The 23,673-nt window shown below is 46.5% G+C and overlaps 1 long non-coding RNA gene and 1 gene segment (V, D, J or C); both read right to left on the bottom strand.

Moving 5' to 3' along the window:
- Positions 1–545: 545 nt before the first annotated feature.
- Positions 546–1,677, bottom strand: LOC109259698 (uncharacterized). The gene is made up of 2 exons (XR_002076738.2): positions 1,514–1,677; positions 546–958 (listed from the first exon to the last, which is right to left on the bottom strand). It is a non-coding gene; the product is annotated as an uncharacterized LOC109259698 (long non-coding RNA).
- A 7,675-nt stretch (positions 1,678–9,352) lies between these two features.
- On the bottom strand, positions 9,353–23,315 carry LOC109259730 (immunoglobulin lambda constant 1-like). The segment is given in 3 exon segments: positions 9,353–9,812; positions 11,135–11,253; positions 22,866–23,315. Coding segments are annotated over 3 exon segments (639 nt in total).
- Positions 23,316–23,673: the final 358 nt, after the last annotated feature.

Here is a 23,673-nt window from a genome sequence, read left to right as displayed (position 1 = left end):
TTCTCCCTCACTTGCCCTCTCTCTCTAAAATAAATAAATAGGGGCATCTGGGTGGCTTGGTTGGTTAAGCGTCCGACTTTGGCTCAAGTCATGATCTCACAATCCGTGAGTTCCAGCCCCGCCTCGGGCTCTATGCTGACAGCTCAGAGCCTGGAGCCTGTTTCAGATTCTGTGTCTCCCTCTCTCTCTGCCCCTCCCCTGTTCATGCTCTGTCTCTCTCTGTCTCAAAAATACATAAACGTTTAAAATAATAATAATAATAAAATAACATAAATAAATAGGAAATTGGACCAAAGTCCAAATGAGTACTCTCAGAAAGAACAAAGAAAGCTCTAAAACCAATCCCAAATGAATCCTAGAAAGCTCAAAATGCAGAAAGTGGAGCTCCAAATCCAGGAGAGACTTATCCTCAAACTCAACAAGAAAGCAGTGAGCTCTGTGGGTACCAGCACCTGTTTGCTCACCAGCCTCGGAGTTGTTGGGGGGGATGGGTCTTCTCTGGATCCTACTTCCGATCTCCAAGTAATGTTGACCTTAAAAAAGCATTTCATGTTCCCAGCAAAAATGGGTTTATTAGGGAATACCAGAATACTGCAATTCAAGCTGGGGCAACAACCATAGGCTAGTCCAACAAAGGAGAGAAACATTATCATATGGAGAAGGAGGAAGCTGGGAGGGGTTGTTTTGAAGGAGATCACTGGAGAAAGACAAGCGTTCAGGGTGATGAAGGCTTCTCATTGGTGGAGTAGCTGGGTGGTCAGTTTCTTGTAGGAGATACAATGCCCAGCTTTCTCTGTTGAGGCCTACAATTAATGATTGTTTCCTGTTGATGCTTCTGTTGAGGATCTGTAACTGACAACCCTTGAGTCTAGTGGTAAGTCTTGAGAGCTGCTGCACTCCATTTCAGGAAAGTTTCCCTTTATTAATTTTCACAAACTTCTCTGCGGCTCTGGTTTTTCTTTGAGGGGAAGAGAAAGAGGCGTATGTGAATCAGCTGGGAGAGGAATGAACATCACCTACATACATTCATACTTGCTCACACCCAGACGCCTACAAACACTCACCCCACACACAATCCCTCAGACAAGCACTTTCTTGACTCCTCACCCTCCTGTCCAAACCTCACACTGTTTCACTCTCATTCACTGGTCCTCTGGAGCCAAGGGAGGACCCTTACTATACACGGAAGAACCTCGGGCTAAGAAAGAGAACCCCAGGCAGGATGGGAACCTGGTGGGAGAGTGGGCGGGGCCGGCGATGGTCTGCAGCTTGACAGGAAGAGGTGTTCCTTGGGCTCCAGGACCCTCCTGCCTTCAACCCCAGAAGCCGGGCTGCCCTGCCCACACTGAGGGGCGATCCGGAGAGGGCCCCCCTCTGGGCACACCGCTAGCTTCTGTCCACAGCGTGGGTCCCAGGGAGGTGGTCCGGGATTCTCTGTGCTCTCCGAGGGTCGCCCTATGCCATCCCTCTCTAGCCCCCGGCAGCCCCACCCGGGCTCCTGGACCCACCTCACCCTTTTCGGCCGCCAGGGGTCTCTGTCCCCTCGCTAGATGCTCAGGTGAGGGCTCCAAGGCGCGGACACGAAGGAGCGGAGACCAGGACCGCGGGGAGGGCTCAGGGAATTCCAAGTGAGGCCACGGGAAACTGAAGTTCCAGAATCCAGGGTCATATTAGGCAGGGTAGAATGAGGACAAGGACGGCATATTAGGCAGGGTAGAATGAGGACAAGGACGGCGGGACTTAGTGACTGCCGATTGACGCCAGTGGGCTTTACCCGGGTTCCCAGTGCTGCGGCGGGGCCCGAGGAGGGGGAGGGGGTGATGCACGCCGCGGGGGCAGCAACCCGGGAACGTCAAAAATCCAAGGAAGCGCACGAACGTGGAGAGTGGGGCCATGACCTGTCTCCGGGCAGTAAATTAGTCCGGCTGCTCCTAAGAGCTGGCTGCAGCTCATAGCAAAAGTGAACATAGACACCCCATGTCCCCGCGGTTGGAGGAATAGAGACGCCCTGTGTCCCTGCAGTTCTAGGTCTGCTGTGTGCACCAGAGATACGCAGGGGTTCCCTGGGCCAGTGTTTGTGAAGGAGGAATGGGACCTGCCCAAATGTTCATCCATCTACCTGGATGGCCAGTACCATGCTGTCTATTCACACACGGAGCCATGAGCTCAGTGGTTAGAGCCTGGTTGATTATACGTAGAAAGTTAGAAGGAACAAGATATGTCAACATGATGTTCGGGTACATTTGAAAACTTGGAACAAAATGCAAGATGCTCTGCATAAATTGCAAGGCCCCAAGGACACTCTGGCTCCCTCTGCCGCCTCCCAGCCTTCCTTGTAATCAGGCCACACTGGCCTCCTTGCTGTTCCTGCAATTTGTCAGGCACATCCCTCCACAGGACCTTTGCACTTGCTGTTCCTTCTGCAAGGGAGCACTCTTCCCCAAGCACCTTCCCTGGCTGATCCTCTCACTTGTAGCCTCTCCTGACCGTCCATCTAAGCTAACAGTTGCCACACTCTTCCCTTAACCTCTACCTTTTCCTAAAGAACTCATCACACCACATACTACAACATAACATGTCTTTGTTCTGACCTCTGCCACCCACTGGAACTTTGCTTCAGGACTTGGTCTCAGCACAGTCATGTCCCCAGGGCCTAAAACAATGCCAGGCTTCAGAGCAGATCAGTAGCTATGTGTGTAATGAATGACGCTGGGTTTCTTTCCAAGAATAGGGAGTACATAGAACTAGGAGACAAGGGCGGAACAAGGGAGTCCAGCTTGGCCAGCTGTTTTTCTTCTCTTACGGAAAGCTGGGAGCTGGTTGACCACAGGTTAGGATTTGTTGCTTATGTGTGGTGAATGTGCCACAACCATGTCAGTGTTCTTGGTATTTTTGTGTTTCCCCCGCATCTAGCATGGAGAGACCCCTCTCAGGGACCCCCTGGTCTGGAAATTCCTTTTCCCCATGATGCTTTCTTCCCTCATTGGGGGGGGGCAGTCTGTGCACCCTGTGTTGGGGAGACCTGGAGGTTCAAGACTCTAAGCTCCTCTGTCCCACCCCTCCCCTGGGAGAAGGCCCAGCATTGGGGCTCTGGGAGGATCCTGGGAACCCGAATGTGTGTGTGTGTGTGTGTGTGTGTGTGTGTGTGAGAGAGAGAGAGAGACAGAGAGACAGAGAGAGACAGAGCATTGTACAGGGATGTCTTGGCCAAGAATGTAGCCAGGACACCATGTGGCCCATGGAGGACAGCTGGGTAAGATGGTGACATCCCTGTGTGGGTGATACCTCTGTACCATGCATGGTGACTTCCTGGCTGGGCTCCTGACCACTTGGCCATCAGCTCCTGACAGACCCAAGCTCCTCTCCTCAGGCGTGGACCTGAGTTGTTTGGGCTAGGGCAGTGCTAGGAGGGTGGGCCTGGCCCATCAGAAGGAACCTGGAATGTGGGTGTGGGGTAGTGGGCTCACTCGGCTCCCCCAGGCCTTGAAGGAGAGGTGGCTGGAGGGGAGGGTGAGGATAGTTTCTCATTGGCTGAGTTGCAGACAGGGTGGGTTTATTACAGAAGTTTCAAGGTACGTCTTGTCCCTTTGGGCCTGTAATTGTGGTCATTCTTTTCTGTTGATGATTCTTCATTTGAGGTCTGTAACTGACTGTTCTCCCTATAATTGACATTGAGTGGTACAGCTCCCTTTTCTGGCCTCGCCTTCTATCCTCCAGGGTCCACTTTAGTGAGGTTTCCCTTTATTGATTTGCACAGTGACAAGTGCCAACTGATCCAGGATGTGCTTGAATGTGCTTCAGCTCCACAGCCCAGAAGCGATGCTGTGTCTCAGGGTGCAGGTTACAGGGCTGAGGCCCAGCAGAGAGGGGGCCCCTCAGGGCCAAGGACATGTGAGTGCCATATGAGGGAGAGCACTGGGCCTAGAAGCTGGTAGCCAGGCTCACAGTGTAACCTAGGCAAGTCCTTTGCCCCCTGTGGGCCTCAGTTTCTGCTGTGAAAGCTGAGTGGGTGGAGCCCGTCTCTAAGGTCCCAGTGACCCCACCCCCTTCAAGCTCCCCTCTGGTTCCTGGGGCAACTGGGGCCCCTGCTGGGCCTGACAGCCAAGGCTTTCAGACCCATTCCCAGAGTGGGAGCCCCAGGCCCTGCTGCTGGAGGTGCTGGGGCTGGAGCTCCTCCCTCCAACCTCCACATCAAGGGCAGGTGCCCCAGGAAGGCCAGACTTGGGCCTCTGGCCTCAGAAACTGAGCAGCCATGTGTTATCTGGGGCAGAGGAGACCAAACACCTCCTGGGGCCCTGACTGTGGGGACCAGCAGCAGGCCTCTTGCACCTTCTCACAGCCCAACATGTGCAGACCCCACAGACCCCGGTCCACAGCCCCCCACTCGCAGCCCTCACACCCTCCCAGCACCCCCCAGAGCTTACAGTCCCAAGCCTTCTCCTTCCACCTGGGGCTCAGTGCTGCCAAGGAAACACCACTGGGGAGAGGCAACCATTGGGGAGAGGTTGCCTCCTCTGAGACCTCCTGAGGAGGGACCACCCTGTGGTGGATGCCCCCAGGAACTGGGAAGAAACCTCAGAGCCCCTCTCTGCCTCCTGCCTCAGAGCAGAGCAAGAGTCAGAGTGGGACAGATAGAAGGGCAATGTCCTTGGGTGCCTGTCTATCCATGTCCATGCTGTCTCTTCCTTAGGTTCCAGGGGGGACTTCTGGGCTCTGACGAGTGGGGTGCTGCCTTTCTGGAAGTCAGTCTGTAACATGCTTCCAGAGCCTTAGACAGGCATGACCTTTGATCAGTGTGGCAATGGTCAACTCAAAGTCAGTGGTGGGACAAGTGCATAGGGATGGAGGCCAGGGGTGTTGGCTGCATCTTGTATGGAATGGTGGTGCTAGTGGGACCCAGAACAGGCTGCCTGAGTGTTGTTAGAACCTCAGGTTCACAAGTGTGATGCATGCCCAGGTTCACCTGCCCCTGTGTGGGTGTGCTGTTCAGTGACAAAAGAAAGCTCTCTATCTATCTATCGTCTATCTATCTACCTATCATCTATCATCTATTTGTTGTCTATATGAAATGCAAGGTCAAGTCTGGAAGGACATACACCAGATACAACCAGCACAGTCTCCAGGCTGTGCTAGCAATTTCTTTATACTTTTCTTCTGTTTTATTTTAAAAGAATCTTTGTATTCCTCTTTGTAACAGGAAAAAAACTAAGCTGTCTCCATTTTTAAAGACAAAACAAATCAAAACAATGGGTTGCATGATGATAGAGCCCTGAAGAAACCCTCACTTGGGGCTCCAGAGGTGGTGGCGGGCTGGCTCCTCAGGCAGACCTGCCTAGTGTCGCTGAGGGGTGGGCACACAGCCAGGTGGTGGCTCCTCCACCAGCAGTGAAGAGGAGCCTCATCAGCATGGATGGATATGAAAGACACAGTCTTGAGAGAGAGAAAACACATGCAGTCTCACTGAATCTATATGAAGTTCAAAAACAGACAAAGCTGAAAAACAGATGTTTCAATGGCACCCAGAGGACATAAAACTATGGGGAAAAGTATAGAGATGGTTAAACGCAAGGGCTCCTGAGGTCCTGGTCACGTTCAGATTCTAAGATGGTACATGACCTATTTTATTACTACTTTTTAAACTTTACAAATACATTTTATGTATACTTTTTATGGTTGTTCTAGTTTACGGTTAAAGTAGAGGAAGTACATCAAAATATCAGCAGTGGCTCTTCTGGGCAAAGTATGAGGGGGGGATTTTCTCTCCTGTTAGCGTTTCTGTACTTTCTACATTATTTGGAGTGAGCCGTTGTTATTTTTAAACTAAAGACCAAGATGAATGAATTGTATTTTAGCAAGAACTCAGAATACAAATAAGGCAATTTTCCCTTATGTTGAGCTGAGCTCGTCCACACTCTATTGCTTCCACCTGAGCCTGAAGTTTAGGGGCCCCAGAGACTACTTTCCATCAGGATGGTCCCAAGATAGGAGAGAAATATCTCCCAGGCCTGGATCTTTCCTCCCAAGATTAGCCCCTCCAGGTCCTTTGGCTGACTCCAAACCTTTGAAGGCACAATACCAAAAGTGAACCATAATGTAAACTCTAGGCTTTGGACAATAATGACTGGTCAATGTAGGTCCGTCAGTTGTGACACATGCACCCTCTGGAGGGGGAGACTGATAATAGGGAGGCTGTGCATGTGTGGCGGCAGGCAGTAAACAGAAAATTCCCGCACCTTCCTCTTAATTTTGCTGTGAGCTTAAAACTTCTCTAAAAAATTGTTTAAAAAAATCAGTTGGCACAGGTGTGTAGTTTCATTTCTGGACTCTCAATTCCATTGCATCGATCCTTATTCTTATGCCAGTACTGCATTTTGGTTACTGTCACTTTTACTAAGCATTGAAATTGGAAAGTGTGAGTTCTCCAACTTTGTTCTTCATTTTCAAGATACTTTTTTAAATTTTATTTGAGAAGGAGAGAGAGAGAGAGAGCGTGAGTGGGGAAGAGAGGCAGAGGGAGAGAGAGAATCCCACGCAGGCCCCATGGGTTCAGCATGGATCCCAACATGGGGCTCTATCCCATGACCCTGGGATCATGACCTGACCCGAAATCAAGAGTTGGACATTCAACTGACTGAGCCATGCAGGCGCCCCTCAAGATATTTTTGACTCTTCAGGGTGCTTGCATTTCCATCTTTCAGTGCACAAACCTCACACCAGCTTGGTTAAATGTGTTCCTAGGAACTGTATTCTTTCTGATGTTATTGTCAGTGGGATTGTCTTAATTTCCTTTTTGGGATTGCTCATTGCTAGTGCATTCAGGTGGTGATGGCCCCAAGGTCACACTCAAGTCAGCATCAGCATCAGAACCCAAGTGTCGGGTTCAGTCACTTTGCACAGAACTGCCAGGCACCAAGTTTCTGTGTTTCTCATGGTTAGGATCTATCCACCCACCCAACTATCTATCCACCCATTTACCCATCCAATTACTAACCTACCCATGAACCCATCAATACATTTACTCATCTACCTATCCATCAATCATCCATCCATCTATCTACACATCCACCCATCTACCTACACATCTATCATCCACCTATCTCTGTTCATGCACCCACCCACCCACCCAACTACCCATCCATCCATCCATCCACCCACACATCCATCAATCATTCACCCATGCACATATCTATCTATTCACCCATCTCTTCCTTCCTCCCTTCCTTCCTTCCTACCCTTCCTTCCTTCCTTCAAACTTCCTTGGTAGCCTTGCAGTTACCAGGTACTGAGTGGAAGATGAGATAAAGAGTCTGCAGTCCTAGGAAGAGACTGCACTCAGTGAAGGTCCTGGAAGAAGGAGGTGAGAGACCCAGAGGTATGCCCTCTAGGATTCCAGGATTCTGAGCAGAGCTCAGGGAGGCAGCCAGGGGCCAGCACCAGGCCCAGGCTGGGGTGGGGAGAGGGCTGAGTGTAGGGTGAGGACTCTGCTACCCTCTCCTGTGAGCTACACAAACCTCCAGCTATAGCCTTGAATCTACTTGTCCCTTTCCTGGGCCACACCTGGCTCTGTTTGTCACCTGTCCCACGCCCCGCTGACCATGGGGTCAGTTTCTCTTCCCCTTATTTCTCCCCTTTTATCATCCTGAGTTGTGGTTTAGATCAAAGTTAGGATTAACTTTAGCTTGGGGGTTCCCATGGGTGGCCAGCAAGGCCACTAGAATTGGGGGAAGGCAACTTACTCCAACCCCCTTTAGCTTTATGCCTCACTGCCCCTGCAGGCCCAGGGCCTCCATGCCAAATTCCTTTATGTAGGTATCCTCCTATTTCCTGGCAGGCTGGCCCTTGAAGCCTCTCACCCAGCAGTCCTTGGGCAGAGGGAAACGTTGGAGCCCAGAAAGGGGAAGCAACTTGATCACAGTCACACAGCATGTCAGAGGCATCCCCTGGGCAAGAGCCCAGGAGATGACAGCAATAGCTGGGGGGGGGGGGGGGTTAGTGAGGGTCATTGTGGATCAGGTACATCACAGACATTGTCTTGAATCCCCACACTTACCCTGTGGGGGAGAGACTGGTTATCTCCCCCTTGTACAGCTGAGGAAACTGAGGCCCACAGAGGGTTTGCATGTCACCCAAGGTCAAGGGCTGAGAAGGGCTGCATTTGGGTGAGAATCCCAGCCTGCCCAAATCTGGGGTGTGGGCTCCTACCACAGAGTTTTCCCCAGGACCTTTGCCTGTTGGCCCTCCCTCTAGTCACCCATGGGTAGAGGGACCGTCACTGGGGTCTGCAGCCCCGGCTCAGCCTGACATCCACTCTTGGGCTTCCTTTCTGCGCTTCTGAAAGGGAGTTGGGGCCGCAGAATGACAGAGGGAGGTCACCCCACGTGAGCATGCCTGGTGCTTGGCAGAGGGCAGCTCTCCATACAGGAGCAGTTCTATGTGAGCTCAGGTAGGCCCCATCCTCTTCTGGCCTCAGTTTCCCTGTCTATCAGATGGGAGGCCCCAGACTAGGAGTTGGGACATGTAGGAGTTGAGTCTGTCTTGCTCTTTGGTATGTTAATAATTTGGGGCCTCAGTTTTCCTACCTGTGAAATGGGGCCATAATCCTGGCTGTCGACCTCACAGAATCCTTGAATGGCTCAGCTGAATAACATGTGTCCCCATGTTTTATAAATAGTATGGGCACAATAAGGCCACTCTATAATATCTTAGGGTACAGTTGCCTTTTGGAACCACAGATCTGGTCAGGGCCAAGGCCTTCAGGAGTTCTACCCCTGGGCTTGCTTCCTCTGAGCCCCATCCCTGTCCCTCTCCTGGGCTCTGGACATTCCAGTCAACTAGCAGGGCTCAGCATGTGTGTTCATGCCCTTGTCCTGCCTATCCCCTGCCTGTGGCACTGAGCACTCCTCCACCCTCAAGAACTCTTGCCCCTGGGACCCTGCCCTGGCCTGCCTCCCAGCATCCTCAGCACGTCCCTTCTCTGCATGGTGGCATCAGTGGGGGCATTCAAGGAAGGAAAGTGGACATCTCAGGAGGGGGTCTAATAGCAGACAGTGAGGCCCCATGTCCAGGGAGGAGCTCAGACATTATCCAGGAGTCCATGGGCTTCAGTACTGCTGGTGACTGATGTGGTCCATGCAAGAAAACAGACGTGGTGGAGGATGGTCTATCTTGGTTCGATTTGTATCTCCTATTCTGGAATATTCTCTGGCAATTCTGGATGAGAGTAAAACTACCCCTCAAAAAACATGAGGATGCCTTCTGCCAACTCCTTTCCCACAGGATGAAAAGAATGGTGTTCATGTTTGAAGATCGTTGAGTTTAGGGCACAAAGTGATGAACCCCAATGAGAACACGATTTCTGATTGAATGAAGGACTTTTTATTGAGCATTGATTGGGTGCAGGGAGAAGGGCTGGGATGATCCTGGTGGGAGGAGAGACCTTCCTGGAGGTCCATTGGCTGCACATCCTCTTGGGTGGGTGGGGGTCTCAGGCACCTAAGAGCACTCTGAGGGCACCACCCTCTTCTCCACGGTGCTCCCCTCATGTGTGACCTGGCAGGTAAAATTGCTATGAGATTTCCACTTGTCAGGTGACAGACTCAGGTAGCTGCTGGCCACATACTTGTTGTTGCTCTGTTTGAAAGGCTTGGTGGTCTCCACGCCCTGGGTGACAGGGGTCCCATCTGCCTTCCAGGTCACCGTCAAGTTGCCAGGGTAAAAGTCACTGATGAGGCACACCAGGATGGCCTTGTTGGCTCTGAGCTCCTCAGAGAAGGGCAGGAAGAGCATGACCAAGGGTGCGGACTTGGGCTGACCTGTGTGGACAGAGGAGAGGGAGGAGAAACACAGGGAGAGTCCAGGCTTTGGGCAGCCCTTTCCCCATCTATAGCCTCTGTGACTTTTCCCATGGTGGCCATGCTGGTTCACCCAGGGGATCCTCCTTTCCACTTCAGCCCTGGACAGCAGGCAGTTCCCCATGCTCCCAATAGCCCTTCCGTGTCACCTCTCCCAGGTAGGTGAAAGGTGCATCTGCAGCCTCGGTTTCCCCCTCAGCCCAGCATCAGGCCCCCATATCACTTCATTCTTCTGGATCCGGGTACTTCCCCTGTGAACTGCAGTCTACCACCCAGCCTGCCAGCACAATCCTGATGACTGCTGACTTTAAGGGGCAGCTGTGTAGCTCTGAGCCTCCACTCACTCTCCACTTGGTCACTCTCACCTTAGACAGGTGAGACACCTGGGGCCCTGGGATTATGGGGCTCCAGGGACAGAAAAAAACTCTTCCCATGGGACCTGCTCCTTTCTTTTCCTTTTTTTAAAAGTGTTTACTTATTTTTGAGAGAGAGAGAGAATGGGGGGAGGGACAGAGGGAGAGGGAGACACAGAATCTGAAGCAGGCTCCAGGCTCTGAGTTGTCTGCACAGAGCCCAACACGGGGCTAGAACCCACTAACTGTGAGATCATGACCTGAGCCGAAGTTGGACACGTAACCAACTGAGCCACCCAGGTGCCCCAGGACCCACTCCTTTCTGATCAATGTCCTGGGAGGGCCGTGCTTCTGGTCACCTTGTCCTGCATCACTCATGTCTCTGTGTCCCTGCATCCTCATAGCCTCACAGAGGCCCCGAGCACTTCAGCCTGGACCAAACCAGACTGCTCTGTCCTCCTCCCATAGACCTCCTCTTGGGTTGCTCCTCTATGTCCCTGAAGGCTGAGGTCACAGCCCCAGCCATGTCCCCAACCTCATGGATGGGCATCAAGCCCTTAGCCAAGACCCCAAACGACTCTCTCCAAGGCTGCCCCAGTGTCCCTAGTCAGAACCAGTCTCTGGACCCCACACAGGTGTCTGCTCTGGAAGAAGGGAAGGAGTCCCCAGTTTTGGACCAACGCCCCTAACCCAGGCCCTAGGACCTGACCACGTTCAATTGTCAAACTCTAAAGGTAAATGCTTGTACCATTGAAGTTCTTCCTTCTGGTTTCCCTGAGACCAACCCACCTCCCCCAGATCCCACAGATTTGCTAAGGAGTTAATCCTTAAGGCTGGGAAGCAGACAGGAAGCGGCCTCCAGAGAAAAGTAACTTTCCTGAGACAACAGAGGGGTAGGACATGTTGGGAAATATGGTGAAAGCCACTTACCTAGGACGGTGAGCTGGGTTCCTTCACTGAAAACAAGCCAGGGTGATTGAGTTTCGGACCAAAACCCACCGGGCCAGCACCTGGGGCCTGCCCCATGGGGGCCAGGCCAGAACAGGAACCTGTGATGGGCACAGGGCTGTAGCAGGTGGGGCTGGGCAGCCAGCCTCCCAGAAGCTGTGGCACACCTGGATGAGCCCACAGCCCTGAGGTGTCCCTGTGCCTAGCCCTCTGTTTGAGGCCAACTCCACCCATGGTCTTGTGTATTACCCCTTTCCAAGGCTGTCTTGGTCATCTCCTGATCCTCAGTGCTGACAGTGACACTGCATACAGTAGGTGTTCAATAAATCCCTGAGTGCCTCGTTCTTTCACATGGTGTGGCAGAGTGAGTCCTAAACTGGCTCAGACCTGTCTGACCTCTCTGGCCTCATTTAGGGATTCTGAGGGTTCCTCTTCTACAATTTCTCATGGTCTAGCCAGGTGGCTTCCTCCCTGAGCCTACTGGTCTGGGACTGGGTCATTCCTGACTCATGGTGCTCCCATGTGAAGACCCACACGCACACTTTTTCTCTACACATCAAAGACACAATTCAATTCCACCTCTTTTATGAAGTTTTCTCTGATCTCTCAGACCACTGTCTTTCTGAGACACCTGTCTGTCCATCTATCCATGTGTCCATCCATCCACCCATCATCCACATATTCCATCCATTCATCCATCCACCCACCCATCCATCCAACAGTAGCTCCAGGCACTGTTTCACATGCTTGGACATGGCAGGCTCCCCTGGCTTTCATCTCCATCTCTCCCTGAAAGCTCTCAGGTCAGAACCAACAATGTCCTCTTCCTGGTCAATTCCCTAGTTCCTGTTGTACATCATGGCTCTACAGGATTCAACAAGAGTCAGCCTCTCTTTTCAGTGACTCTCTTCTTTTTGGCACCTGAGATCCCACATTCTTCTCCCCTGACTTCTCTTTCACCCCAGTCAATGCATGGCAGCTGACTCCCAGACTGGCACCCTGGGTCCTCCTCCTTCTTTGCCATCTTCCTACATTGTGGATTCCCACTACTGCCCATTTTGTAATGCTCGAGTCTGTTCCAGACCCAAACCCTCTCCTTGGCTCTCCCTAAATTACCTACTGACCATCTCCAGCTGGATGTCCAATAAGAATCTCAAACTCTCCGTGTCCAAATGAGACTGACCACCCTTTCCCCCTAACCCAGCCCTTTGTCTGTCTTCACCTTGTCACACGTGACCACGAGTGCTCTCACTACCCAACCCTCAGGCCCAAAACCTGTCTTCTTAGATCGTGCATCTAAATATTCCCTTTTAAAGTTAAAACAAGGGGCGCCTGGGTGGCTCAGTTGGTTGAGCGTCCGACTTCAGCTTAGGTCATGATCTCATGGTCTGTGAGTTCGAGCCCTGTGTCGGGCTCTGTGCTGACAGCTCGGAGCCTGGAGCCTGCTTCAGATTCTGTGTCTCCCTCTCTCTCTGACCCTCCCCCATTCATGCTCTGTCTCTCTCTGTCTCAAAAATAAATAATAAAAAATTAAACATTTTTTTAATTAAAAATAAATAAATAAATAAATAAAATTAAACCAAGACTCAGAATAATTGAGAAGCAATAGAATCACCCTCTGATACTCCAAAACCACAAGAAGCCCCAGGTTTTGCCTTTGCTGATGTTAACTCCTAACTGATACAAAGATGTGACATTAAGTTGGGGCTTATTGCATGCAAACATCTCCGCCAGAGGATTGGACCAGTGCATTTCCACCTTAGAAGCTGGTCCAGTCAGATGTTGTTGGTTTTGTGATGCAATATGACTTTTGTTTTAAAATTATAATAATATTACATATATAACACAATTAAGCAATAAAATACATTTAAATACCTTTTTAAAGTGTAATATTTATCTCTCCATCTGTCCTGTTGTGTGTAGTGCCATTTTCCTCTTTTTTTCTTTTTCTTTCTTTCTTTCTTTCTTTCTTTCTATGTGTGGTAAAACATACATAGCATAAAATTTTACCAATCTCAGTCATTTTATGAGGCTAGCATTACCCTAATACCAACACCAGACAATGACATTATAAGAAAACTACAGAACAATATCTCTTATTAATATAGATGCAAAAATCTTCAACAAAATATTTGCCAATTGAATACAAGAATGTATTAAAAGAATTATACACCACAACCAAGTGGGATTTATTCCAGGCATACAAGGCTGGTTCAGCATTTAAAAATCAATTAATGTAATCTATCATGTCAACAAGCTAAAGAAGAACAAAATCACATGATCATATCAATAGATGCAGAAAAAGCATCTGACAAAACCCAACACCATTTATGACAAAAAAACTCTGTAAACTAGGGCTAGACGGGAATTTCCTCAAGTTGCTAAAAAATATCCACAAAAACCCCTACAGCTAACATCATATTTAATGGTGAAAAACTTGAAGCTTTCCTAATAAGGTCAGAACATGGTAAGGATGTCCCTTCTCACCACCACTTTTCAATATCATATTGGAAGTCCTAGCTAATGCAATAAGACAAGAAAAGGAAACAAAAGGTATACAGATTGGGAGAGAAGAAATAAAACTGTCTTTGTAAGTATGTGATTATGAAGAAAATCAAAAGAACTGACCAAAAAACTTCTGGAACTAGTAAGCAATTATAACAAGGTTACAGATACAAGATTAATATACAAGTCAATTACTTTTCTATATACTGACAATGACAAGTAGAATTTGAAATTAAAAACAGTACCATTTACATTATCATCCCCTTCAAAAGGAACTACTTAGGTATAAATCTAACAGAATATATACAAAATCTATATGAGGAGAACTACAAATTCTAATGAAAGAAATCAAAGAAAACCTAAGTAAATGGAAGAATATTCCATGTTCATGGATAGAAAGACTCCATATTATCAAGATGTCAGTTCTTTTCAACTTGATCTATAGATTAAATGCAATCCCCAATCAAATTCACAGCAATATTGCTTTCCCAGAAATATTTTGTGGATATTGGCAAACTGATTCTAAGGTTTATATAGAGGGGCAAAGGACTCAGAATCGCTAATACAATAGTGAAGGGAAAGAACAAACTTGGAAGGATGGCAGACATTATAAGGTTTTGAGAATCACTATAAAACTACAGTAATCAAGACAGTGTAGTATTGACATAAATACAGACCAGTGGAATAGAACAGAGAGCCCAGAAATAAACTCTCACACATACAACCAAATGATTTTTGACAAGGGTGTCAAGGCCATTCAATGGGGAAAGGGCAGTCTTTTCAACAAATGGTGCTGGGAAACATGGATATTCACAGGCAGAAGAATGAAGTTGGACTCTTACCTAACACCATATACAAAATTAACTCAAAATGGATGAAAGGAATAAATATAAGAGCTAAAACAATAAAACTCTTAGGATAAAAGCTAGAGGACAAAAGCTTTATAACATCAGATTGGCAATGATTTCTTAGATATGACACTGAAATCACAGACAAAAGAAAAACTAGACAACTTTGACTTTTGAAATGAAAATTTCAAATTTTTGTACAACAGAAAACACTACCCACAGGGTAAAAAGGCAACCCACAGAATGGGAGAAAATATTTGCAAATCATATATGTAATAAAAGATTAATATCATAATATATAGGGAACTCCTAAAACTCAACAGGAAAAAAACCAAACAACCCATTCAAAAATGGGCAACAGATTTGAACAGACATTTCTCCAAAGAAGATACACAAATGGCCAATAAACACATGATAAACGCTCAATATTACCAATAATTAGTAAATGCAAATTAAGACTACAATGAGATACAACCTCACACTCATTGGGTTGGCTACTGTTAAAATTACAAACTAGAAAACAAGTGTTGGTAAGGATGTGGAGAAATTGGAACATTTCTGCACTGTTAGTGCTCAAATACTGCATGATTCCACTTATGTGAGGTATTCATAGTAGTCAAGATCATAAAAGCAGGAAGTAGAATGATGGTTTCCAGGGGGTTAAAAGATATAGAGTTTAAAAGGTATAGAGTTTCAGGGCACCTGAGTGGCTCAGTCAGTTAAGTGTCTGACTCTTGATTTCGGCTTAGGTCATGATTTCATGGTTCATGGGTTTGAGCCCCTCATCAGGCTCTGCACTGAGAGTGCAGAGTCTGCTTGGGATTCTCTCTCTTCTTCTATCCCTGCCCTTCCCCCATTCTCTCTCTCTCAAAATAAATAAGTTTTTTAAAAAGTATAGAGTTTCAGATTCACAAGATGCAAAGAGTTCTGGCAATGCACAGTGGTGATGGCTGCACACCAAAGTGAATGTATTTAATACCACCAAACTCTACACTTAAAAGTAATTAAGCTGATATACTTTATGTTATGTGTGTTTTAACACAATAAAAAATTATATTTAAAGACAAAATAAGGGATACCTGGGCGGCTCAGTCGGTTGGGTGTCCGACTTCAACTCAGGTCATGAGCTCACGGCTCGTGAGTTCAAGCCCTGCATCAGGCTCTGTGCTGACAGCTCAGAGCCTGGAGCCTGCTTCAGATTCTGTTTTCATCCTTCTGCCCCTCCCTTGCTCGTGCTCTGTCTCTCTCTAATATAAAATGAAACAAAAAAATAATAAAAACAAAATAAGACACACATGATCTTAAGGAAATATTGGGAAATAAAGAAAATCGAAGAAGAAACTTAAAGTTAAAATAATTTGTAAGTCCACTATGGATAAACATTATTAATAGTTTTAGTATATTTTCTTCCAGTCTTTTAAAAAAGTATATTATTGGGGCACCTGGCTGGCTCAGTTGGTAGAACATGGAACTCTTGATCTTGGGGTTGTGAGTTTGAGTCCCACATTGAGGGTAGGGTTTACTTAAAATAAATAAGTGTATTATTCATATTTTAAAACAAAATTTATGTGATACTTTTCTTCTTTTCTTTAGTCTCCAAATATTGTTATCTTTCCACATTTTTTCTTGTGGTTGATTTCAAGTCTCATAGCATTGTGGTCTGAAAATATGCACAGTATGATCTCAATCTTTTTGTGCTTATTGGGGGTTGATTTGTGTCCCAGTATGTGATCTATTCTGGAGAATGTTCCATGTACACTGGAGAAGAATGTGTATTTTGCTGCTTCAGGATGAAATGTTCTGAATATATCTGATAAGTCCATCTGGTCCAGTGTGTCATTCAAAGCCACTGTTTCCTTGTTGATTTTCTGTTTAGATGATCTGTCCATTGTTGTAAGTGGGGCGTTGAAGTCCCCTACTATTATGGTATTATTATCAATGAGTTTCTTTATGCTTGTGATTAATTAATTTATATATTTGAGTGCTCCCCCTTATTTTCTTATATAAGCTTTCCCTTCTAAGCACTGCTTCATCTATGTCCCATAAATATTGATATTTTGTATTTTCTTTTTCATCCACTTCAGTTCTCTAAACTTACACCCTTAAGAATTTAGAAAAATAAGATAAAAACAGAGAAGGAGACAAACCATAAGAGACTCTTAAATACAGAGAACAAATTGAGGGTTGCTGGAGGGGAGGTGGGTGGGAGGATGGGCTAAATGGGTGATGGGCATTAAGGGGGCACTTATTGAGATGAGCACCAGGTGTTATATGTAAGTGATGAATCACTAAATTCTACTCCTGAAACCTATAATACACTGTTTGTTAACTTTGTTTAAAAATTTGGGGGGCTAAAAAAAAGAACATTCTAAAATAGAAATTAAGGGGAGTTCACCATATGTATGATCAGATTGCTTCCTAACATACAAGGCAGATGCTGCCTAAAACAATCATCTACACACTCTGATTCTCTCCCAAGCAAGATAAAGCAGGTCATCTGGATCCACTGAGTTTTTATCTTGTTAATTCAACTCTTTCTATCAGGCTGGCAGTTTCTGGGGAGTATGATCTTAATACGGCTGTAAGTAGAGCCTGTGGTTGTGAATCTACTTCCATACTTTGTCACTGTAAAGTTGCTTTCTTGGTTAAAGATTCTATTGTGATATATAGTTTCAATAAATCTTAAGTCCTTACATAAAAAAATAATTTAGAAAATCAAGAAAATCAACCCCAAGTAGAAGAAACAGTGAAGAGCAGAAATCAATGAAACTGAAACAGAGAAACATAGAGAAAACTAATAAGATAAAAATCTGATTTTTGAAAAATCAATACAATTGATAAATCTCTAACCATACTGAGCAAGTAAATGAGATAAGACAAATTGTCCATATCAGAAATAAAAGAGGGGTATTACTACAGATCCTGTAGTCACTAAAGTGCTAGGAAGGGAATGCTAGAAAAAACCTTATGCTAATAAATCTCACCACTTAAATGAAATGGACCAATTCCTTAAAAGACACAAACATTTAAAGCTCACCTATATCTATTTTATTTTTTAAGCTTATGTACTTATTTTGAGAGACAGAGACCATGAGCAGGAAAGAGAGAGAGAGAGAGAGAGAGAGAGAATCTCAAGCAAGCTCCCCACAGCATGGAGCCCAACATGGGGCTCTGCCCTGACAACACAGATCCTGCTTGGGATTCTCTCTCTTTCTCTTTCTCTCTCTCTGTCTCTCTCTTTCTCTCTCTCTCAAAATAAGTAAACATTTTTTTAAAAAAGAAGTAAGATTTCAAACCAATAACTTAACTCTACCTTAAGGAAATAGAAAAAGAAGAGCAACTTAATTCCAAAGCTGACAGAAGGGAGGAAATAATAATGAGTAGAGTAGAATAAATGAATTAGAGAATATAAAACAATACGGAGAATCAGTAAAACCAAAGGCTGCTTCTTCAAAGTTTAACAGCTTTGAGAAACATTTACTAGACTGACAAATACAAAAGAGAGAAGGTTCCAATTATCAAAGTCAGAACTGAAAGTTGGGACATCACTACACACCATGAAAAAGTGAAAAGGATTATAAGGAAATAATATGAACAACTGAATACCAACAAATCAGATAACCTAGACGAAATGAACAAATTCCTAGACGAAATGACACAAACTTCCAAAACTGACTCAAGAAGAAATAGAAAACCTGAACAGGCCTATAACAACTGAAGAGATTAAAATGGTAATCAAAAAAAACATTCCCACAAAGAAAAGCCCAGGACCAGATGGTTTTACCAGAAACTCCTACTTTATTTAAAATTTATTTTAATTTTTTATTTTTGTTTGTGTACAAATATTTAAAGAAGGTGACACCAATCCTTCACAAACTCTTCTGAAAAATAAAAAAAAAAAACGAAAACTTCCTAACTCATTCTATGAGGCCAGAATTACCCTGATACCAAAGCTGAATGAAAACATCACAAAAAACCTGCAAACTAATATCTCTGATGAATACAATGCAAAAATGCTCAACAAAGTACTAGAAAAGTGAATCCAATAGCATATTAAAAAGAATCATACAGCAACTGGGGTTTATCCCAGAAATGCAGGAGTGGTTTAGCTTAAGAAAATCAATCAATAGAACATATCATAATGATGGAATTAAGGATGATAGCCACATGATCATCTCAATTGATGCAGAAAAATATTTGACAAATTCAACAAAATGTCATGCCAAAACACTTTAAAAACTTGGAATGGAAGGGAACTTCCTCAACTTTATAAAGACCATCTATGAAAAATCCACATTGAACATCATATTCACTGGTGCTAGACTGAATGCTTTCCCCTCAAGTTTAGGAACAAGACAAAGATGCTTATTTTTGCTCCTTTCATTCACCACTGTACTGGTGAGTGGCCAAACAAAATGTAATACACTTAAAGTGGAATCCTTCTCAGCAATAGAAAGGAACAGGCTATTGATAAATGGGATAACCTGAGTCAACTGCAAAGGCACTATACGGAATTAAAGAAGCCAGACTCAAAAGGTTCTGTATTTGGAATATTATTATTCAGTTATGAAAAGCATCAAACTATGATCCACCCCAAAATCTGAATGGACATCCAGAAAATTATGCTGGGTGAAAAAGCTAATCGCCAAATGTTACACAGTATATGATTCAACAATCTTGAAATGACAAAATTGGAAATGAAGGCCAAATTAGTAGTTTCCAGGAGGAAAGGAAGGAGCTTGGAAGGGAGGGAAGTGGGAGTGGCAATAGAAGAGCAAGGTGAGGAATCCGTGGAGAGGGAAATGTTCTGTACCTTAACTGTATCGATGTCAATATCCTGGTTGTGATATTTTACTATGGTTTTACAAGACATTACCACTAGGGGAAACTGGGTGAAAGGAACATGGGACCCCTCTGTATTGTTTCTTACAACTGTATGTGAATCTAAAATGATCTTGAAATTAAAAGTTTAATTTCCAAAAAGGTTACATACTCCAAAATTCCATTTGTAAGATATTCTGGAAAAGGCAAAACTATAGGATCACAGAGAGATCAGTGGTTGCCATGGTTGGGCGGAGAAAGAGACTGACGACAGAAAGGACACAGGGAAGTTTGGGTGAGGGTGGAAATGTTCTCTATCTTGATTGTGTTGATAGTTACATGATTCTATGATTTTATTAAAATTTATATAATTACTATATGAAAGAGAGGGAATTTTACTCTGTGTAAGTTAAAATAAAATAGAAATAGAAAGATTGATATGGAACAGATTGTAAACTGTTTTAAAAAATCCTGGTTATGTGGGGTGCCTGGGTGACTCGGTGAAACGTCTGACTTCAGCTCAGGTCATGGTCTCACGGTTCATGGGTTTGAGCCCTGTGTCGGGCTTTGCGCTGACAGCTTGGAGCCTGGAGCCTGCTTGGGATTCTGTGTCTCCCTCTCTCTCTCTGTCCCTCCCCTACTTGTGCTATCTCTCTCTGTCTCTCAAAAGTAAATAAGTAAATATTTTTTAAAAATTTTAGATCCTGATTATGTTATTGCAGTCACCTAATATATATGCATACACATATACATACATGTATGTATGTATATATACACATGTATGTGTGTATATGTATGTACATATACATGTATACATGTATGTATATATGTATGTGTATGTATGTAATGAATTTCTTATTCCCTTCCATGGATATACCATAGTCTATCATTGGGCATTGAGGTTGTTTCCACCTTTTCCCCACTTATAATATTTAGCAGAAGCTCTGATTATTTCTTCAAGATAAATTTCTAGAGATGGAATTACTTGATTAAAAGAAATGCAGATTTTTTTTTTGAATCTTGGCACTGATGTTATTTGTTCCAAGAATTTCATCTCCCACTGACCATCCATGAGAGCACTCATTCCTCCCCTGTCGACCCTCTGGTACCATCATTTTAAAAGTTTTTTTTTTAAGTTTATTTACTTTAAGAGAGAGAGAGACAGACAGACAGAATGCACCCCCAAGTGAAAGCAGGGTAGGAGCAGAGAGAGGAAGACAGACAGAATCCCAAACAGGCTCCATACTGTCAGCACAGAGCCCCATGCCAGGCTCCAACTACTAACTGTGAGACCATGACCTGAGCAAAATCCAGAGTCTGGCACTTAACTAACTGAGCCACCCAGCCGCCCCTGGTACCATCACTTTAAATTCACTTGTCAATTTCACAGGTGATCTTGGTCGTTGTGTAGACAGCCGCCTCGCTGCTCCTCTAATTTGGCATGGAAAAATCCAGAGCCATTTTTCCAAGACACAAGTCTGACTGTGAGTATCCCTTACTTAAGTCCCTCAAGGTCTTCAAGAAAAAATGCAAGTACCTAAAACCCCCTGCGGTCTGCAGCCACTCTCCTTTTCCCCTCCCGCAGCTCCCTGATGAACCTCACCCTCCCTTTGCCTGGAGAGACCCCATCACTGGCCAACAGTCTTCCATCTGTAAAACCAGCTTGGGCCTCCTCCCCCCTCCCACTTTACTGCTCCAAAAATGGTCTAAGAGGTCTATCCTCAAGTGTGCACATGACCCCCTTGGTTCAGGCCCATCCTGTCTGCATCCACTGGCCCTGAGTGGCACAAAAATGAATGGACCTTCTTGGGAGAGACCAATACCTTGCAAGACTACTCCTTCTCTTGGACCATTTTGTTAAAATATAGGACACACTGGTGCAGTCACAGCATTCTCTTAGATATCTAGCAAAAAATCTGGGGTTGGGCACCCTGGATCTTCCCTTTCCTGTTCCCCCTCTTCCTGAATCTCCAATTGTCTGTCCACTCCTCCTGGGACACTGCCCCCACCCCCCAGAAAAGTCACTCTACATCTGGATTCCCACCCTCACCCACCCAAGTCTGGTCATGTCCTTTCCTTGCAAAAGTTCCCTGGAATCCCCCAGATGAAGTCTGTCCTCTAGGGATCGGTCCTCTAGGTTGGAGACTGGTCACCTGTTCAGCCTTCTCTCAGACCATCTTAGCCCCAGTACCCACTCACTGCAGCCCTGCAGATGGCTGAGAGCTTCCTGAGCGTTCTGTGCCTCTACTACCTTGTCGTTGTCCTTGTGTGTGGCTGCTGCTTCATCTGGCCCCCTCTCCCACTGAACCTTGAGTTGGGGCCAAACCTTGCTCCCCTGGAATCCTAGCCCCAGCACAGGGCCTGACCCCAGTGGGGGCTCCATCTCTCCTTATGTTTTCCTGGGCCCTGACGGACACCAAGATGCCAGTCCTCACCCAACACCCATAGGTGTTGACCCCCTCCCTGGCTGGACTGCTGGTACCAAACAAAATCAGCTCATCCTGTTCTAACCTTTCACTGAGGCAGCCCCAGCATCTCTGGAGTGGGTGTCAGGTTACAAGGCCCTCACTCAGTTAAGACCCCTTGCCTTGCAGAGTAGGCAACTGAGATGGGGAGAGGCAGACTTGTCAGTTCCACCAGTTAGGAGATGGGAGTGGGGACAGCTGGAAACCATTGGGTTTGAGTGTTGGAGTCTGCACCAGCTGGGTGACAATGAGCAGGTCATTTCATCTCTCTGGACCTCTATCCTTATCTGTAACATGAGGGTAACAGCAGCCTCTGCTTTATGGGGTTGCTGAAGGCGGTTCTGCCCCTAAAATGATTAGTGCCCACAATGAACGTGCTGTTGTGTCATTCATTATCATAGATGGACCCAAATTCTCGGCACTTTGTCCAGGGACTTCCTACCACACACAGAGAAGAGGGCCTGGGGTCACTCAGCAAAGGGGGATTATACCTTGGGTGGGCTCAGGGTCTTAGGGGTCAGTCACAGGAGGCAGCCCTGGCTGAAGGTCCTTGGCTAAGGGTCTGGTGACCTGGGGACAGCAGGGAAGGCCCACTCCCAAGTCAGAAGTATCAGCTGGAGCCTGCACCCTACTGTTTCAGGGAGTGGCCTCTGGCCAGCAGGGAAAGGGCAAGGAGGTAGTCCTCATCAGCTGAGAGGAGGAGGCCTGGGCACCCTGGGATGACAGCACCCACCACCCATGTGGACGTCCTGCCACTGCCTCCTTGTTTCTTCCCTACCCAGAATACCAGGATGAGGTGAATGAGGCACTAGTCTTGGGCACAAAATTTAAGGGATGCTAAAAACTCAGTAATTCAGATAAATCATATTTTAATACAATACAAAAAAATAAAAATTAATGCAAACACACTCTGGAAAACTGTCAACACTCTAAATAAAGCTAGCGTCTGTCCAGACTGCCTCTCTTCTCACTGATTCTTCCTTGTCCCCTTTACTGCTGTTCTGTGTCCTATTCCCAATTCTGGCTACAAAGACCCTCTCCTCCCTCACCTTCATGACTCACTCAGCCCCTTACCTGTCCCATAGGCTCCGAGGGCTGCTTCCTGCTGGGGCTCCAGGGCCTGGGACCCTGCTTGGTGGTGCTGCTGTCATTGGGGGCAGCTGGCAATGGGCGCCCATGGCCAAGCCCAGCAACAGCAGGGGCCAGAGCTGCTTGGGGCCAGGGCTCTGCCCCCTGGGGGTCTCACAGTCCGCCTGGCCTGTCTTAGGCCTCATCCACCCTCAGAATCAAAGGATCTGCAGGCTTGAGCTCCCTGGAGGAGAGTCAGCAGACACCCCTGGTCCTTCTTGCTCGCAGTGGCTGTCCCAGTGCTTTCTGGCCCAAGTGACCCCGTCCTCTGCCTGGACCTTCTCTCCAAGGACCATGGCTGTTACTCCTGGGGGTCTCTCCCAGTGGACCATCAGCCAACTGCCCTGCTGTGGTCACATCCATAGCTCAACACCCACCACCACAACTGCCAGCCTGGTCTTGCCCCTGAGACCCTGGGTGGAGCACACCTGCTCCTGCCTTCCTTCCCAGAAGGCGCCTGGGTCTGTGGAGCATCTCCCCTGGGACTGGAGGGGCATGGAGGGCAGCCAAGTGCCAGTAGATCAAGAGTCACCTGAGTTCAGTGGGCTGGGACTGAAGCTGCTGTTCTGACCAGCCTGGGGGCAGGGGTGGTGACAGGGGAGGAAACAGGTGTAGTTTAGCAAGAAGCCAATGTTCAAGTTCAGGAATCATGATATAATTATAAATATGGTGTTTAATGCACCATGTTCAACACCTCATGGATGTCATCTCTCTCTCTCTCTCTCTCTCTCTGACACCCACACGCACATGCACA

This window comes from Panthera pardus, unplaced genomic scaffold, assembly GCF_024362965.1.
Source record: "Panthera pardus isolate Hobbes unplaced genomic scaffold, ASM2436296v1 HiC_scaffold_15, whole genome shotgun sequence".
NCBI lineage: Eukaryota > Metazoa > Chordata > Mammalia > Carnivora > Felidae > Panthera > Panthera pardus.
Note: the sequence above shows the minus strand (reverse complement) of the source record. Positions and strands in the feature narration are given on the sequence as shown.